At 41.5% G+C, this 19,114-nt stretch overlaps 2 protein-coding genes across 4 annotated transcripts in view; both read right to left on the bottom strand.

The window, feature by feature from the left end:
• Window positions 1-1,312: 1,312 nt before the first annotated feature.
• Window positions 1,313-7,966, bottom strand: CYREN (cell cycle regulator of NHEJ). 2 transcript variants are annotated; one of them, XM_074267853.1, is made up of 4 exons: window positions 7,837-7,966; window positions 6,592-6,814; window positions 5,409-5,484; window positions 1,313-3,145 (listed from the first exon to the last, which is right to left on the bottom strand). In XM_074267853.1, the coding sequence occupies exons 2-4, from the start codon at window positions 6,732-6,734 to the stop codon at window positions 2,900-2,902; spliced, it is 465 nt and encodes a 154-aa protein (XP_074123954.1). In that variant the 5' UTR covers window positions 6,735-6,814; window positions 7,837-7,966; the 3' UTR covers window positions 1,313-2,899. The 2 variants fall into 2 exon arrangements, with proteins under 2 accessions (XP_074123954.1, XP_074123956.1); XM_074267855.1 differs by lacking the exon at window positions 7,837-7,966 and adding an exon at window positions 7,572-7,709.
• Window positions 7,967-12,885: 4,919 nt separating this feature from the next.
• WDR91 (WD repeat domain 91) overlaps window positions 12,886-19,114 on the bottom strand; it is a 29,318-nt gene continuing 23,089 nt past the window's right edge. For both annotated transcript variants that reach the window (XM_074267848.1, XM_074267849.1), the window contains 4 exons: window positions 17,325-17,433; window positions 16,318-16,430; window positions 15,175-15,372; window positions 12,886-14,087 (listed from right to left, as the gene is read on the bottom strand). In XM_074267848.1, the coding sequence (XP_074123949.1) occupies window positions 13,923-14,087; window positions 15,175-15,372; window positions 16,318-16,430; window positions 17,325-17,433 (585 nt within the window). In that variant the 3' untranslated portion in view covers window positions 12,886-13,922. The remainder of the gene's footprint in view (window positions 14,088-15,174; window positions 15,373-16,317; window positions 16,431-17,324; window positions 17,434-19,114) is intronic.

Here is a 19,114-nt window from a genome sequence, read left to right as displayed (position 1 = left end):
TCTCAATTACAGAGAGCACACTGGAAGGAAAAAATAGAGAAGGATAGGAAGTAGGAAGAGATAGTGCTAAAATAAATGGGAATTAGAGTGTGAGAGGAGGCAGAAGAATTTTCACCCAATCAGTCACACCTCTAGATAATGGAAATACAGAAGCAATAATTATTTGCATGCAAGAAGCAATATAAACATCATCAAGATCATGTATGACCAGAAAAACATCAAGGCCAGTCCTACAGCAAAAATGAGGGTTCACAAAAGGGATCATAAAGAGTCCTTGGGGCTCTGGTATCAGGCAACCAGAGGAAAGTTCATTTTCCTTTCATTTGAATTAGAATCAATTGAGAAGGCATGTCTGAGTTTCTATTTGTATCCATGGAGATATTACTCAACACTGATAATATCACTGAGCCATAGAAGCAGCAAAGAATAAGGCTGACTTCTTATATAATAAGGTATTTTCAAGGGACCCTACAGGGAACATAAAGTGATCTTCTTCCCTTTCAATTTGCCATTGACTCAGGTGACTTGCCACACCTCGTTATATATCTCCATTATTCCTCCCCACTGGCTCCATGGAGTCTTGAGTGAAAAACAACTATGATTCCATGATGTGAGAAATGGAGATGGCCTTGAGCTAGGAAGGCCAAAGTTCATGTCCAGCTTTCCAGACTCTGACACATGCTGGCTATTTGACATCTAAGCAAACCACTTAATCATTTGGTCCTACCCCAATATCTCATCACAGTATGGAGACAATAGATTTTTGAAGACCACAGAATGACAAGATCTATGATGCTACCTAAGTAAAAATACTTTCAGAGAGGACTCAGGGATGGAGTCAATGGATTTCCTCTCTATTGCCTTTGCCTAAGTCCAAAGAAATTGGCCACAGAGAGGTGGCCAGCAGGTAATGAATTTTTTAACCATAGCAAATCATCAAGACTGTTGGCTGAAACTAAGAGTGAATGAGGTTAGCAACTCTGGACAAAGTACACGATGTACATCACAATAAGAAGAGCAATTACTCAATTATATAGATCTTAATGATTCACAAAATGCTTTCCTTGAAGAAATCCTGAGGTAAATGGCATACATTTTGTCCCCATTTTATAAGCCTGGAAACTAAGGCTCAAAAAAGCAAAAGTCACTTGTTTAAAGTCATCTACAGCTAACCGGTGGCAAAACCTGGACATACGAATTCGAGGTAACCTTGACTCCAAATCTGGTGCTTTCTGTTACACCCCCTAATTCTGAAAGACCTGAAGTCATTGACAACTGAAAAAGTCAACTCTTGATCTTAGTGAAAATATGATCAGCTAGGTTTTTTTAATGACCAAAATTATTTCTATAAATCAGTAGTTTTCTTTAACGAATTTAACCTCCTTTTATCTTTTTAAAATCTGTTCCAATTTTTGAGAGATGTATATCATATCAGGAAGGAAATTTAAGGTTTGTTTATTTTTGAAGTTTTTTCCTACCACTTCACTTTTTAACTATCTTTTTCTGATGTACTGCAAAGCAACCGTTAGCTTTTGAGAGACTAGAGCAGCCACAAGGGTAAAGCATCAAATGAAAGGAACCTTATCAACTTTTTAGTAAAGGACCATAAAATGAGAGTTGAAAAGGACTTCAGAGGTCATTTGGCTGAATCCCCCAATTTACAATGAGAAAACCGAAGACTTCAAAGGTGAAGTGACTTGCTTAGTCATACAGAATATTCTCAGTGGTAGAGCCAGAATTTAAAATCAGGTTCTGACTCCAAATTCAGTGCTGTTTTCTATGAGTAACAGGAAGCATTGCCCAATTCCTTTTCCAGAGTAGTCTCTCCTTATAACCAGATGAGGACTTCCCTGCTCTGGCTTGTTCAATCTTGCTAGTACCAGCATCCAGGTGTTTTGGGGCTCCCAGTGGGTGATGCCCAAGGCATGCTTCACACATAATGCTCTGGGCTCTGAGCTGTACCAAGTACAAAATCCAGTCCATCTCTCAAAAGAAGTATCCATCATCATGAAACTGTCCACAGGACCAGTGTTGTCCAGGCATTCACTTCTCTTTTCCAATGTTCAGTCCTGAGTCACACCAGGAAGCCCTAATTACCAAAAGTCGGCTTTAGGTTCCAAGTTCCTTTCCAGTGAAGGGGGACAACAAATTTTCTCCACCAAAAATAGGCTTGATTATCATCTGCTTTCTTCTAGGAAGATACCTTGTACAGGCTGGGATCTCCTCCCCATTTTTCAAAATTTCCCTGGTGATAATGAAGTGATTGCCAAAAAGGTAGAATTAAGCAGGTCTTTGCCTTTTTTCCACAAAGTCACTATGCAACAATGACTGAGAAGTAAATCATCTAATCTCATCCCTTCTTCTATTTCTCTCATCTAACTAGATACTTTTGAAGTTGAAAAAAAGCCATAAACTGAGTCTGATCCATATTCAGGGACTTTCCTGCAGGGAAAATAATAAAATATGGACTCTCCAACATAGATATGTCTCCTTCTCCATTGTCCATTATAAATTATTTCTCTAGTACATATTAATTAGTCTTATATACATCTATTTTTCCCCCAGTATGTGGTTACCCTCAGGATAACCACACAGATTCTAGAACCACAGACTTGAGATGTTTAATCCTGAAAGCAGAGCTAGTCCATCATAACTGTGAGTTCTTTCTTGGCCACAGACTTAATAACTCACTACTGGATCATCAATTCATTACCACCTGGATTATCTTGATTTCACTGCCCAGGGCTAAAACTCTGGGATAGAGAGACCTCATCCAAAGGGATGCATGAGGAAACACAGGGTGCAGCACTGCATTCCCTGATAGTCAAACTTAGCAACTAGGGCAATGAATCATCCCAATATACCCAAAACAAAATATTCTCTGAATTCGTTTATCTTCTCAACTAAAAAATATCTCCTTCACATATTTTAATGCATCTTCATCCTCTTCATCTTCTGAACTTTTTTTGTGGCCAGAGGCTGAATACTCCTGCTTGCTTGAAGGACTTATCTGAGGGCTATCATTCACCTCCTCCTCTCCATCACTACTGCTCTCAGAAGCCCAGGGGGATTCAGGCTGTGTGGTTTGGGCCTTATCAGTTCCCAGCAGCAATGTGTTCTCCAAAGGCTTTTCCTGTTTACCGCTCTGAAGAGGGGAGGAAAAAAAAAAAAAAAAAAAACTATAAGAACAGTATTTTTACTTACATCCTAGTTTGTTTACATAGGACACAAAATTCTTGCTGGTCTAGTGTAATTTTTGGGCCATGAGTCATTCCCTTCTCCTTCGTATCTTCTACACCCATCCACATTCCCTCCCCAATATCAACATACCCTCCATTCCACCCCCTATACATACTTCTGGAGAGAAGCTAATACTAAAGTGAGCAGGAAAAAATACTCAAGAAATCAAGCTTCTAACCCAAAGAGAAGAAAGGAGAACTTGGAAAGAAATAATTTCATGAGGCAGATCCCTCCTTGAATGGACAGAATTAAAGAACTTTAAAGGAACTCAAGGAAAGAAGAACTCAAGGAATGAGCAGCAGCTCATTCTTGGGCCATTAAGAAATCTAATATAGTACAATGGCAGAATCCTTCTCCTACTTCTTTATTTCTCCCTCCACAAAAATACCATAGCCATGACAAAGTAAACAGCTACACCATAAAGATGTACACAAAGACATCTATATTTTTCCTTATCTAAATCTGTATAAGGACACATAAACATTGTAGGGAGAAAAAAGTGTGAGTCAAGTCAAAATGATGAATGTAGTGAAAGACTGCATAAAGCAACAGAAAATTCTGGGTTGAAATCAGGAAGGATCATGACTTAGGAATCCCAGCCAATACTTACTGGCTGTCTGCCTATGGAAAGATCACTGATCTCTATGTGCCTGAGATTCAGAGACTTCTGAAAAATACAGACTCTCTAACGGGGATACTTCAGGGATCAAATCACTGAATGCATTGAAAATACTCCACAAATCTAAAAAGTGCTTTTTAAAAAACCACAAAAAACCACCTGTCAACAACTGTCATCATCATCATCATTATTAAATGTGAGAAGTTGGGCAAAGAAGGCTGGCTGATTGACAGTATCATTTTTAAAAAGTAAAAAACTAAGAAAGCTTGAAAAGACTAATAGATTATTTAGTCCAGGGGTTCTTAATCTGGTGTCTGTGAAACTGCTTTTAAAAATATTTTTAAAATTTTATTTCAATATAATTGGTTTTGTTTGCAATCCTATGAATTTTATCAAATATTTAAATGCATATTTCTGAGGAGTCCATAGGCTTCATCAGGCTGTCAAAGGGTCCATGCTACAAAAAAAGTTGAAGAATCTCTATTCTAGACTTCCTCACTTTGTAAATCAGGAGCTAAGACCTAAAGTGATGAGTAACTAGCCCTTCCCCAAGCTGATTAGTGGCAGAGTCAAGAATAGAAATTGAGCCTTCTATCCTCTAAATCATGGCCATAGAGTGCTTTCCAGGTACCAAAAAAGGCATATTTTATCTTGATGGCTCCTCATGACTACTTTGTAAAGTAAGCAACGTAAGAATGTCCCACCATTTTAAGAATAACTGCTTAAGGATGAAAAAACTGAGGGAAAAAATTTCACAACTAGTGAAAGACAGCTCTTCTAGTCAAGTCCAGTTCCCCTTCTTCCAGATAAAAGTCCTCCAAAGAATGGCATAACTCCAAACAGGTTGTGGCTTACCCGAAAAGGTATGTGATCAACCAATCAAAAAGTGCAGAGACCTGACCTCCCATCCACCTCACAACAGTTATTCATGGAATTTGTATCCTTCCACTCTTCCCAGGGCTATGCAACCTCTCCTTCTGAACTGTTACAGTTACAGAGCAGTTATAACCTAACTCCCACCCAAGTGTCCACAGCACTAGCTGTGTAGATCCCATTGGGAAAATCAGCACTACCAACACCATTCTACTCCACAAGGGGAAAAAAAATCACTAATAGGGATGCACAATCAAAACAATGTTGGAGACCAAGACATTAGACTAGGCAGCAAGGTGGCACAATGGACAGAATGCTGGACCTGGAGTCAGGAGGATCTGAGTTAAAATTAGTCTCAGCTACTTTCTGTGAGAGGTTGGACAAGTCACTTAACTCCTGTTTCCCAGTTTCCCCAATTATAAAATGAGGATCATAACAGCACTTAATTCCCAAGGTTGCTATGAAGATGAAATAAAATAATATTTGTAAAGCACTTAGCACAGTGCCCAGCACACAATAGGTACTTTAATAAATGTTTGTTCTTTACTCCAACCCTCAACTAGATCATATTGAAGCAACCGAAAATGCTAATGTTTATTTCTATTAACATTAAATATTAGAGATGCTCTGTTCACAAAGATACCAATTGGGATCCACAAAAATAAAAGATTTTTACCTCAACCAAGACACCCAGAGCAACATCCACCAATTCACTTTCATTCATGAAGTACACCGTTCTCATAGGGGGAAGACTGAAAAAGAAGCAAATTAAATTCCAGATTGATACATAAAAGAGAAAGTAGAGCTGAGAATAGTGTATTACCAAATCTACCTGCCAATAATGAAAGCATCACATCTTTCTTATCTGAACAGCCTGCTGCCCAGAGAATTTGGAGTATAAGTAGAAAACCACCATTCAGCCTTTGCCTCTCCCCATAATATGCCCTTCACATAGGTTGAAATGATAAAATTTTAAAGATACAAGTACACACAAAAGAGAAGTTAAATTACTCAAGCAATTAAAAATAACACAATTAACTATGTGTCCTGGAATCAACATTCACTACATTTTCTAATGATAGCTGATTCTGTAAGAAGCACTCATGGAAAGTCACTACGTCTCATCCACCTTTACATTGTCACAGGCCCCACAAAGTTTTTGTTTGCAGTATATACGCTAATGAAATATTTTCTGAATAATGTGACTGAGAACTGGTAGAAGCTAGAAAGATCTGAAAGAGAAAGGACTTTGTTTGTGTTTGTGTGTGTGTGTGTATGTGTGTGTATGTTATAAAAATCAAAAGAGAGCTCTAAGTATTTCAAGGGTAGCCAGAAAGAAGGATGCAAATCATTTTGTATGACCTCAGAGGATAGAAATTGGAGGAAAGATGGCAAATGCAAAGAAACAAACATAGTCTTGAAAGAGAAATCTAACTATCTTCCTAAGATACCCTTCAAGTCTGGACCTTAGTTTGGGCCCTGCAGATGGAGTCAAACAATGAACGCTTCTTAGTTTCCAAAGAGGGAGGGGATTATTGCTAGCTCTTCATTGCAAATTTCCAGCCAATTAGGCTGTTTCTCTTGACTCAGCTATGTAACAATGGGGTTGCTTTCCACCACAGGAAGTCACTACTCTGCTCTATTCCTCCTTCTTCACTCTCCAAAACCTATACAAAGGAGCAGAATTTTTATTTGGGGTCTCTGACTATAAACTAAGACAGTTATTGACCCATCTCAATCTCAGTCTCATGCCCTGTGAATGAAATGTTATCTTGCTGGGAGAAATAAGCTCACAATTGAAAAGGCTACTTGGACCCCCCAGGTTTTCCCACCATAGGAGAGCGATCTGGGAAGCTCACCTTGATGGTTTATCTGCTGACTGCTCCGAGGTTTTTCTCCTCTTAGTTGACTTCCACACTGGGACTGACTTCCTCTCAGTTACCTGGGCCGTCATCCATGGAGGCAGGTCCCTCTTTTTACTCTCAGGCTGCCCATTGGCCATTTCCTCAGACTCCTAGGCAGAGTGCTGAGGATGCAGTAGTGCCACAGGTGTAGCTCACACCCACTGATGGCTCGTTTCACCTGTCAGAGTAACAAAAACCAGATTTGTGTTCTCAGCACAGGCCTGCCTAACACAAGGTAGAAGTGCTTTCTATGTTAGCAAACACTGCTCTAAATAAAATCAAGAGAGACATAAAGGAGACGGTCTCTCTTGGCACCTTATTGCCGCTGGGGTTCCCCTGAGCTTCCTTCCGGTCCTCCCAGCTGCAGGCCCTTCCCACGTGTGGCCACCCAACCTCCACTCCCTCCTGTACCCGCCTGCTGGGGAGGCCTGGGGGCTCGCCGGAGGAAGCGCTGGGTTTGGAGCCAGGAAGCCCCGAGTTCAAATCCAGCCCCAGGCACTTACCAGCCGGCGGGCCCAGGACCTCTGCCTCAGTTTCCTTATCTGTAAAATGAATTAGAAGGGGTATGTACTAAGAAGCCCCACCACGGGGTTATCAAGAGTCACGATTCGATGACAATCTCAGAAACGTTAGACTTGGGCCGGGGATGGGGAGGATTGGCACAGGCTCCTACACCAGGCAGGGGCACACGGGGACCCTGGGCGACCTCTCCCGGACAGCACTGTCCCGCGCACGCGCGGTCGGGTGCCGAAACTCCTGAGCTCCACAGCTTTCACCTGCCCGCGGCTGGTCCCGTTAGCGCGCCGGGAGCCGGGAGGAAGCCGGGACACAGAAGGCCGGGACACAATGCAGCCCCGTCAGCCATAAAAAGGGGCCTGGGGCGGGGAAATGACTGAGCCAAGGTGTCAATCAAGCTGCGGCCTAGGACCGCTCACCCAAGCGCTGGCGGCCTCCGTCTATGATTACTGGAGCCTCGAGGTCCGCGCCCCTCCTCACAGATTGGGGATCTCCGGTTCTTATACAAGGGTTAGTGGAGGCTCCTAAGGTGCTGCGGGGCTCACACTGTGCCCCAGAACGCGGCGGATTCAGCCAGGATCCCCTCCCCCGCTTCTCGGGGCTCTGGAGCTTGGCCGACCTCCTCGGGGGAAGGCAGAGCCCGGGCCCCAGGCTGGCCCCAATTGCGTATGCGCCCTCCTTTACCGTCACGGACTTAGGGGCCCTTTCCCGGCTTCGCGCCTCTTCCACTTCAGGGCTGAGTCCCAGCTCCGCCCAACCACGGAGCCGCAGCTACTTCCAGACGGTGAAGAGGGGGCACCCCCTACTGATAGACACGAGGCCGTGCGGCTTCCGTAAGCCCCGCCCCCTGAGGTCACGCCCACTTTCCTTCCCGGGACTTCCTCCGCTGTAAAAGGAGCGTGAAGGGGCGGGCCTTCCGCCGCCGGCGCGGCCCGAAGCTTCCGGATTTGAGTGCCCTTAGTGCGTGCTGATGGGAGTCGCGCGCTGTATTGAGTCCCGTGTTGGAGACGCTTTGCAAGTCAAGTTCCATCACCTGGTGGAGTTAACCACGGATAGACACAGGCCACCGCGGATCGGAGGCGCCTCTTTTTTGGGTGCTAAGAGTTTCCAGTTCTGTTTCCGTGTCGCCGAGACAGCCCTTGGGTTGGTTCTCTGAGGGTCCCGGGCCCGCAGCTCGTGCCTCTTTGGAGGGCTATGCGGGGATGGTCGGGCAGTCTTTAGGGACCAAGCATGTGCATATGCTGTCGGCTGGAAAGTAAGATAATGACGGGAAATCCCGCGGAAACCCCCCAAACGTGCCTTTCCCCCTCCCCCAAACCGATTCCATAGACGTACGGAAAAATGAGACTTGAGGGTCTTCCACCATAAGAAAGGCCAGCTGTCCCCCGCTTGGAGGCTGAAAAAGGGGCGTGGCCAGCTGGGTTAGTACGATCCGACTCCGTCTCCCCCTCCCCGTCTTTTTGAAAGACTTCAGAAAGTCTTTGAAGACAAAAGTTGAACCGTCCCGGCGGTGTCCTGCTAGAAAGGGGCTCGGACGGTGAGGTCACCCGTGGGGATCACTGGTTGGAATTCTCTCGGGCGTCACTAAGTTCATGCCATAATTCCCGCCCTGGGTCACACACTCCAACCCCAGACAACTGTCTCTCAGATCTGAAACCCTCGGTCCGCAGGGAGGCAAAGCTCCTGCTGTGTGGTTGGATGTCGGGAGCACTTTTCTTCGGGCTGCCACTCCCCTCGGAAACCTTCAGTAGCTTCCCGAATGGACATAGACTACCGAAAATCCAAGCTCCTAGGTGTGTAATTCAAGAAATGTCAAGATTTAAATTGTTTGCCTTCTCTCAGACTACTCCTGTTCTCATTGATAAGGCCTTTGCTTGCAGATACGGCTCAGAATTCTCATCATACTCTCCTGCCTTACCCTCACTACCACTACATGCAATTATCCCAGCCACTGTTCTCAAAATCCTCCTCAATGCTGTATCTAGTGCACATTTCTCCTCTCCTTGAACTCGTCCCTTGTCATTCCTGCCAGAAATTCTCTTCCAAAATCCTTTAACCCATATAACCCTTGGATTAGCTAGTTCAGGAAGACCCAAGTTAAAATCCAGACTCAGATGCATACAAGCCATCTGGCCCTGTGTGACTTTTTTGCTTGTTTCCCCATCTGTACAATGAGCTGGAGAAAGCATTTTCTAACATTCTGCCAATTGTGCCACATTTAAAACATATAAAGTATACTGTTTTCTATTCTCTATACATAATCACATGGAAAAAAAAGTTACTTTTACAAATTCTCTTCACTGCATTTTCACTAAATTAGAAATTTCATCATAATCTCAATTTTTTCCTGATGCTCCTTCTAAAATGGGAAAGATAAGAAGCAAATTATGAGTACTGGATACCCTACTCCCTCTGCCTTAGAGGAAAATAAATGACAAACCATCTGATTCCATGATTATTAACATGTCAGATATTGTATTGTCCATGAGGAAATTCAGTTTCAAAGTCATTCATTTGTGTTTATTTTTTGGATTTCCCAACCTCTTATTTTTAAGTTCCAGGATTGTAACTTAAACATGCTAAAGACAAAGAAGGAGCCAGGAATATAAACTGCTCTATTGCAAGCCAATGGCCTGACTCCCTGGCAGGATACCAGTCTCCTGCTGGCTACCATATTTTAAATATGGCATATCGCTATATAAATTTCAGATTTTTCACTGGGTTGAAGTATACTTTGGCCAGGTAAATACAGTTCCAAAAGCTTCACAGAAGCAACTACGAAATAAGGAGAAGGGGGGAAGTAAAAGGGGATAAGCATTTAGATAGAGCCTTTACAAATATGGTCTCATTTGATCCTCACAGCTGCCCTGGGAGGCAAATGCAATTATATCCACATTTTACAGGGGAGGAAATTGAGGCAGAGGTTAAGTGACTTGCCCAGGGTCTCAGACCTAATTAAAGTCTAATTTAAACTCCAAGCACTCTATCCACTGTACCACTTAACTGCTTCTGATCCCTCTGAAGCACAACAGAAGACCTCAGGAACTGAAGCAATTCTTAACATTTGCACATATAAATGGGACTGTTTGTTTCTCATTGAACCCCCTCAGGATTAAGCTTCTTAGGTGAAGCAAAGAATTTTAATACACTTACCTGAAAGTTGCCATCCCTCTATGCCCAGTGAAGCCACAGAATTCAACAAATTCAATTTGTTTATTAAGGTTTTACTATATGCAAGGCACTGAGATACACATGTGAAAAACAATGAAGCCCTTGCTCCAAAGGAGCTTACAAATTTAATACGGAGGTAGTGGGAGGGAGACGGTAAGTACACTAATAACTATAATACAAGGCAGAATTGTAAGTGCAAAAAGAGGTCCCTCTCCCACCATTAGCAAAAAAAAATGTCATGAGATATTTGAGGGAAGATAGTAGGGGAATCCAAGAAGGCAAACTTCATGAGGCAAGTAACAGATTGATTCTTAAAGACAAGGTGAAGACAGAACAAGAATGGGAAATGAGCAGTTCAGATGCCTGGAAAAAGTGGTTTTTAAAAGTCAGACTGTAGAGAGTCTTGAATACCAGTGTTAATGATTATATTAAGTACATAATGGAAATTCACAGAGCTTAGGGCACAGGAATAAGCCCCATTAAGATAATGTGAACTAGCAGTGTGTTATATATACTGTAAAGGGAAAACTACAGATAAGTAGTCCAAACATAAGATTACAGAATAGACAGAAAGTGATAGTTGAGAGTCTGAACCAAGATGTTCACACAGTGGATGCAGTAGGTGGGGTTAACCTAAAGGGGAGTTTAAGAATGGAAACATATGACCTATTCTTCTGAAGATAGCACATCCACTTAAGACACATGAAGGATCTGTGATTTGTCAGTAGAACACCAATATCCATTATAACCTGTCAAGAACTTGGTATAGAAGGGTTAACAAATAGCCTGAGATGTGAAAGTTGGATGACTGGACCTCGACCAAACAGATAACCTTCATTAGAGGCAAGCTTTCCCACCTTCTTGACTCCAAAGCTCACATTCTACCCACTATAGCTACAGAACTGAGACAAATGGGATTTTTTTTTTTTCAAATGAGAGGTCAAGGTGAAATGAAAAGGAGTTGGTAAATAGTTTAGATACAAGAGGTCAAGAAGAATCAAAAGTAAGATTTGGTTTGAAGGTTTTGGTATTTCAGTTCTTCCACTTTTCCTTCATCATCAAGCAGAATTAAGTCCTAGATTTGTTCTTTATCTTTCTATCATCATGTAGAACTGCAGCCCCAATACTGAGACAGAACCAGCCCAACTTCTGACAGCGGAGAATGGTCATGAGCTTGTGCTTCTACCTTATCAGTCTCAATAGTGGTCATCTTCCACTCAATCCCCTTAGTGAGCCTAATTCAGTGGCAATAAATACTAGATAGAGTGGGAAGAGCTCTTGACCTGAGGTCAATTTCAGACAGTTAACTGGCTGGGTGATCCTGGGCCACATCATTTAACCTCTCATGGTCTGTTTCCTCATCTGCGGAATGGAGATAACAATAGTACCTACCCTCACTGGGTCTTTGTAAGGATTGAATGAAAACACATGTAAAATACTCTGCCAACTTTAAAGTTTCACAGATGCTAACTATTATTATCATTATTATTTCATCAGCTGTCTATACAAGTTCCAGACCTGCTGATTGCAACAGCTACAATAGTACCAATAGGCTATTTCCCCTCACCACAGATTATAGAAGAGAGATTGGTTTCCACCTTTAACATGAAGGGACCAAAAGCCTACCAAAGGAACCCAGAATTCAAGGACATGCATCAGACCTTCTTAATGCTTGGTACTTAGTTAAGGTACCAATGAAAAACCTGGCTTCTAGTCTGAACTCTATCACCAAATTTGACCACTTGGACAAATTATCATCTTTGTTCCTTCAACTGCAAATGCAAAAGACAGTGCTCTTCTATCTGCACAGAGGAGATGGAGGGAGGTCTAGAAGAAGTAAGATCCAAGTCCTAAGACTATTTATCTTTATAAGCTAAAAGATATGACAATCATTGAGAAGAATATATGGAAGGGCTGAGTGGAAATATCTACAGTGCTTTGTAAAAGCAAAGGATCTTAGCTCCATCATAGATCTGCTATACATCCCTTTTCCAAAGGAGAGGAAACCACATCCCTTCACAAAACTTTCTGAAAAGAAAAATATCTAGGATACATCTAGGATATAGTCCAGAATAAATGAGATAAAGAACATATACCTAGATAGATGCACATGTGGAATGGAGACCAACTGAGTAAGAATTACAGATTGTTAGCTATATAAATAGCCTCACCTCTACAATAAAACAAGATCTCAAATCCTTTTTGTCTGACAAATACTATGGAAAGCTCACCATTTAAGTAAAACAAATATTTAAAGATCTGAGATTTCATCTGCGTGTGAAATCCTCCATTAGTAGACTGCCACCAGTCCATAAAAGCAGACAAGGTTTAGTTGCCTGAGGCACAGGGTTACACAGATAGTAAACGTCAGAGACAGGACTAACTACCGTCTTGCTGATTTCAAATCCAGCACTATCCATTATACCACAGCACCATGTTTCATCTTAATTCTCTCTGGGGAGTTGAGACAGTTAAACCCTAAGATAATGCTTCTACTTTCTAAATAATGTAAAAGATCACAACCAGGTGTCACCCAAAAGACTTATACAGAAACAACCACAGTGAGAACAACATTCTTTTTAAGAAAGGGAGAAGAAATGTGTAAATATACAGACAGTTCTTGCTTTACATTAAATTCACATTAGACAAATTTGAATTTAAATAAAGAATTCTGAAAGAAATACTTTCAAAAGAAAAAAAAAGAAAAAGAAAGAAAGAAACTTTTGTTAACTTGACTGTATAATCAATTTGCTTCTTGACTCCAAGCTCTGGCCTCCCACCTCAACCCCTCACCTCCCAAAAAGAAAAAACAATCAAAAACCAAAAATCCAACAAGCCCTCCAAGTAAAAGCAGAACAGACATACAGAGACGACCACCTCCACACTTGGTGTGAGACTTCCAGCACGAAGAGAGATCTTTGCCCTGCTCTAATCACCCACATGTCTGCCCATCCACAATGGGGAAGAGTGTCTGGCTCCCACATGTCGCCTGTTCTCTCAACTATCCTCTCCTGTCTATGTTCCTGTCCAGACCCAACTTGTCTGCCCCCCTGGAGTGGTGGTTCTCTTGGTTCCCGCTCTTGGCCATTTCATGCTCCTCCTCCTGGTCTTGCTTCTTTATCTGGTCCCCACATGTCCCTGAATTGTGTGTGCTGCACCTCCCTCCCTCCGCTGGTGCTCAGCCCCCTTCTTGTTCCTCTTCTTCTCTTCCCCACGTTCATGGGCAAATTTGCATTATGTAAAAATCACTTTATGTAGAGGTCTGAGGAAAAGTTCAGTTACTTAAAAGCAAGAACTGTCTATACACAAAATACTGTCAATGTCCACAGGAATCAGAGTAAAAGTCACCAGAAATCTGTCTCCATAGCCCATTCCAACATAGCTTGGGGCAGCAGTAGAGTTTGTGAATATCCAGGATCAACAGTTTTTGTGGCCTCCTGCTCCTTATGGCTCCTCCAGCTAGTTGACAATTTGTCATAATAAACCTGCCAATTTTTCCAGGGAGCCAAGGGCAATGGTATTCTCTCTATGTGATCTTATTCTCATGCTAATACTGATTCCATAAGCATTTTTTAATGCTTCTCTGGCTTCATGTCCTGTCAGAATTTCTGAGCCAGCAGAGTTGTCAGCTTGATCTTGCCATCCATGGAAGCAGTAAGGCAAGTCCCACAGTCCATGGCTGTGCACCAGTCTACTGTGACCACTGGAGCTCTATGACCCCCAAGGCTCAGGCAGCTCTCCAGGACTTTCTCATCACTGCTCAACTGCAAAAGAAGAAAAAAGAGATAGATAAATAAAAGGAGTCTGGAATTGGATGCTACCAGAAATGAAGGAATCCTTAAAGTTGGATTGCTTGCTTTAAATCACCAAACTTTACTTTTATTGTGAACATACATACTTAACCTGAGCAAGGATCCCTGAGGACTCTGGTTTGGCTTTCCAGAATAGATATAAACCCTCACCTCCTTCCCACCAATCATAAAGAATTAGTGTGTAGAGCTTAAATATAATATCTTACAAACGTAGAAAATGTATCAAGTAGAAAAATAGTTCTAGCATTCGTCATATCATTAGGAGATTTCTATCCTGATAAAAGATTATCATATGTTTATAACCACTAAGGCCATGTTATTAATGAGCCTATATCAGGCTCATTTATGAAAGTGATATAACATATTTCATTTGTTTAGGACTTTGATTCCAACATACTTTTCTGAACTACTTTCATTTTTTAAAATTAACATTCCTTTGCCCAAGATCAGGCAGCTGCTAGTTAGTGATGGATATCAGCCCAAAGCTCTTTTCCCCACATGTTGTCTCAACTCTGCAAGAGCACTCCTCTGTCTCTTCCCCAAAATCCCAGCCAGATCAAAAGACATGGGCAGAGCGGCTCCGATATATTAAGGGACAGGTCAATTTTCCAAGAGCTTCTACAGCTGTGAATCATAACATCTGAAGGAGTTGCAGGGCAGCCTTTGCTGACACAAGTGTTGCAGACTGGGAATGAAATAAATTGGAGACAGAGGGAAGAGGAGAGAGGTCAGAGAATAGCAACTGTTGTCTCAGTCTCCTTGCATCATCTTCTCACACGGGGAGATCCATTCTGCAGATCTGGGTTGGAACTCCAGCAGCCACTGTCAGGTGGTTCCTGGTAGCACAATATTGATACAAAGAATCCCAGAAGTACCAAGCACTGATGCAGGCAGCCAAAGTGCAAATGCAGATGAGGCAGAAATCCAGATAAAGGGTATCCATCCACCCAAAAGATCACAAGAAGATAGATGTAGATCTCCAAAGTACTTTGAGACCTTCAAGAGAAACACTCAGGAATTATTATTTCAACCATGTTACCTTATAGATGATGCCCCCTGTAGCAGAACAAGTCAGCATGTAATTTCCCTCAGAATCAAATGCAAAGAGACGACCCCGTGGAATTTGGACTTGCTTGTATCCACTGTAACCCGACAACACAAAGGGGCCTGTGGCATCCATGGGAAGGGAATATTCAGATACTTTCTGGCCACTCTTGTGGATGTTCCATTGAATAAACTGTAATTACAAAGAATAAGAAGAAAGCTTCTAAAAATGAAACAGAACTAGGAAAACAACCTACATGATAACTATGACAGCAGGAACTTAAAGAACAACAAAACACTTTAATCAAAAATGAATGGTGGTAAAGTTATCATGTCTAAGCTTAGTCCCAAAGAGATATGAGAAAATAGCTCTCCAGATTTCTCTGGAGAGATGGGGACGGGGACAATGGGTGTGGATTATTTCACATATTAGATATTTGCAATTATGTTGGTTAATTTTGCTAAATATTTTTTACTTTCCTCTTTTAAAAAAAAATTCTTTATTAGGTGGGGTTCTATGGAAGGAGCGAAGCAAAGAGAGAAAGAATACAGTGGAGAATATATATAATATAAAAAATAAAAATTTCTATTTTCTCACCCCATTTAGCAGGAGTATCTTACTTAAGATTATTTAAATAAAGAGCATCTGGCACCAGAAGCAGCACAGAGATCATCAGAGCCACCAGAAGTACCTCTGGTGTTACTCTGGCTTAATGGAAACCAAATTTAGTAAGCCAAATTTAGTAAATCTATCTCCTTCCTAAAAATTTGGCACTAAGAAGCAAGTTAAGCCAGGTTAAAAAAATGTTTCAGGGATCTGGGCAGTTTACAAGAGGGCCACAATAGCAGAAAGAGTTACTTGAATCCCTTCACAGAACTATGATGTTGATTTCTGCCACCTACAGTAATATATGGGCTACTTTTATTGAAGAAGAGAGAAGCAAAAGAGGAAGCAAATGGTTACCTTTAGAATCCATGAGAACCCATCCCCATCCCTATGAGGGAGCACATTAATTTTTCTGGGTTAATAAAATTACTCAGTCATGAATATCATCACTGCTAATACAACTCAAGACAAGCAGGTTTTCCCTAAGGGGTATTTCAACCCTCTACCCAACAATCCCACAATCCAACCTACCTTTCCATCCTCTCCAATGCTGTATACAGTATTTTCATCGTAACTAAATTCCACAGAATAGACTTCCCCACTATGAGCTTTCCAGCTCATGGCACATTCATGCTGCTGCATATCTGAAAAAACAAGTTACAGAACTGGCCCTTTTAGTCAATGTTCCTAAGCCACTATACTTTAATACTTAAGAGACCCTCCTTCCTAAGACAATGTGTAAAGAGCTGGCCTTAGGACCTCATCCAATAGTTCTGCTCCTGTCTTCTTCTAGATCAAAGAATGTGAAAACTGGAAGAGACTCTAGAGATCAATAATCTCCTCATTTTGTAGGTCACAGTAATGTCAGAGCCAAGACTCAACATCAAGATTTCTTACTCCAAGTTCAAAGACCAGGTGTTTTGTTTTTAGTGAGTGATTTCCTACTGCCCTTCCTGAATGAAAGAAGTTAGGAAACATGTCCCTGGGAAGAAGTGATGGCCCCTCAAACAAAACAGAGTCTTATAAATCTATGAACAGCTGGGAACTAAGGGTTGTCTATTCAGACTGAAAATCTGTCAAAAATATATATAATTGAAAAAGGAACCACCAAAGGTAAACTCACACTTTTCCTTGCATTTCACTATTCTGCCTTCTTTTCTTCTATGTAGAATAAATTTACAGAGAGGAGGTAAGAGGTAGTTAAGCCCTCAAGCACAAGTAAGCAGAAGAGCACTTTCAGCTTCAGGATCAAATGCATATCTCACTGGGTCACAGATCAGCTGAGGACCAAGGCAATCCCTGAGAAGCAATAACCTCACTATACCTCTCAACTCCTCCCACCTCCCCACTGATCCACATGCATGTTTCACCAGAAGAAAGCTTATACTATGCAAAAGCACATAGGCCAAAAAGCACCCAGGATCTTACTGCAGCCCCACAGACTGAGCCTTGATTGTGCTTCCATCCTCATGGACCCAGAGTCTAAGTCACACTCTGAGATAATCAAGACATGAATCTCCCTGAATAGAACCACTCACCAAAGAGTCGAATTGCACCATCAGCTGCCCCTGTGACCAGCAAGTTCCCATTGTGGTTGAAAGCAGTACAATTAATAGCAATGGGATCTGGATCCAGGGAGAACTGGAGCTGTAAGAAAGAATTATCAATAGATGTTAGCTTGCTCTCCCAAGTACAATGTACAACCTGCTGAGAGAGGCACTAAGAATCACTGCCCTGGCCAAAGTGATTGTGAATTATACTGCAATCAGCTTCTGTACTGTGATGAATAGTCTTTCCTGAGACTCCCCAACATCTGTTGGGGCAAGTTCACCACAGATACTGCACAGGATGATAGACTTGGAGCTAGAAAGGGACCAGAGAGATCATAGAAACCAAGTTCCTGGTTTTACCATTGAAGAAACTGTGGCCTTCAGAGGTTAAGGAACTTGCCTAATATATGTTATAAGCTGTAAGAGTAGCAGATTCAGAAATCAAATCAAGGTTTTCTGACTCCAAATCCTTTGTGCTCTTTCTAAAATGAACCAGTCCATGCCTTGGTGATTGTGTTGTCATGTCTAAAAATAAAATTTACCAATTTGAAACTATGCTCAAAAAGTTATCAAACTGTGCATATCCTTTGATCCAGCAGTGTTTCTGCTGGGCTTATATTGCAAAGAGATCTTAAAGGAAGAAAAAATGTTTGTGGCAGCCCTTTTTGTAGTGACTAGAAACTGGAAATTGAATGGATGCCCATCAAATGGCTGAATGAGTGATGGTATAATATGGAATATTATTGTTCTATAAGAAACTATGAGTAGACTAATTTCAGAAAGGCCTGGAAAAGCTTACAGGAACTGATGCTGAGTGAAAAGAGCAGAACCAAATGACCATTGTACACACCAACAAGATTATCTGATAATCAACTGTGATGGACTTGGTTCTTTTCAACAATGAGGTAATTTAAGGCAATTCTAACAGATTTAGAGATAGAAAATGCCATCTAGATCCAGAGAGAGAACTATGGAGAATGAATGTGGATAATATGTATGGTATTTCCATCTTTTTGTTATTGTTGTTTGGATTTTTACAAATATGGAAAGATGTTTAGAAAAACTGCACATGTTTCACCTACACTGAATTACATGCTATTTTGGGGAGAGGGGGAAAAATTTGGAACACAAAGTTTTGCAAAGATTTTGAAACTTTTTAAATGTATTTGGAAAAAATAAAATACTATTACAATAAAAAAGTAATATTTTTTAAATTAAAAAATTAAAAAAACCCAAAATCCCCAATTCATTCTTATTATTAATAGTAACTCATACTGAACTTTAAGGTTTACAAAGTACTTTTCACATGTTGCAGGGTTAAGACCCAGCAAGCAGGAGGTGTCCTGAGGTTGGTATAACAATCTCACTCTCTAACAAAGTGCTTTGATCAGCACCAGGTATTCTCCAAGGGAAAGCTCCTTCTATATTACAGGGTCTGAGTGGCAGAAGCAAGTGATATATCCCATCTCGACATGTTCACAATCCCTGTTTTTTGTAGCTACCAAAGAACTAAGTGTCTGCACTCCTATTCCCACCACACTAATTCTGGTTCTGTACTCCTCCACAATCAAGTTGGAGTGAGTTCCAACAGAACCCCGAAACACCTGAACTGTCCAGGAATGAGCTTGCTTGGGAAGTGCTACTCAAGAACTAAAAATGATTATGTCACAGTCTAGCCCACTTTTATGATATACAGCACTGCCTTTGCCCCACCAAGTTAAACCCATCTACTCATACTTCTGCTTGTAACTACTTTCCTCACTTTGAAATTAAACTTG

This window comes from Sminthopsis crassicaudata, chromosome 5, assembly GCF_048593235.1.
Source record: "Sminthopsis crassicaudata isolate SCR6 chromosome 5, ASM4859323v1, whole genome shotgun sequence".
Lineage (NCBI taxonomy): Eukaryota > Metazoa > Chordata > Mammalia > Dasyuromorphia > Dasyuridae > Sminthopsis > Sminthopsis crassicaudata.
This window is presented reverse-complemented; position numbering and strand designations above follow the sequence as displayed.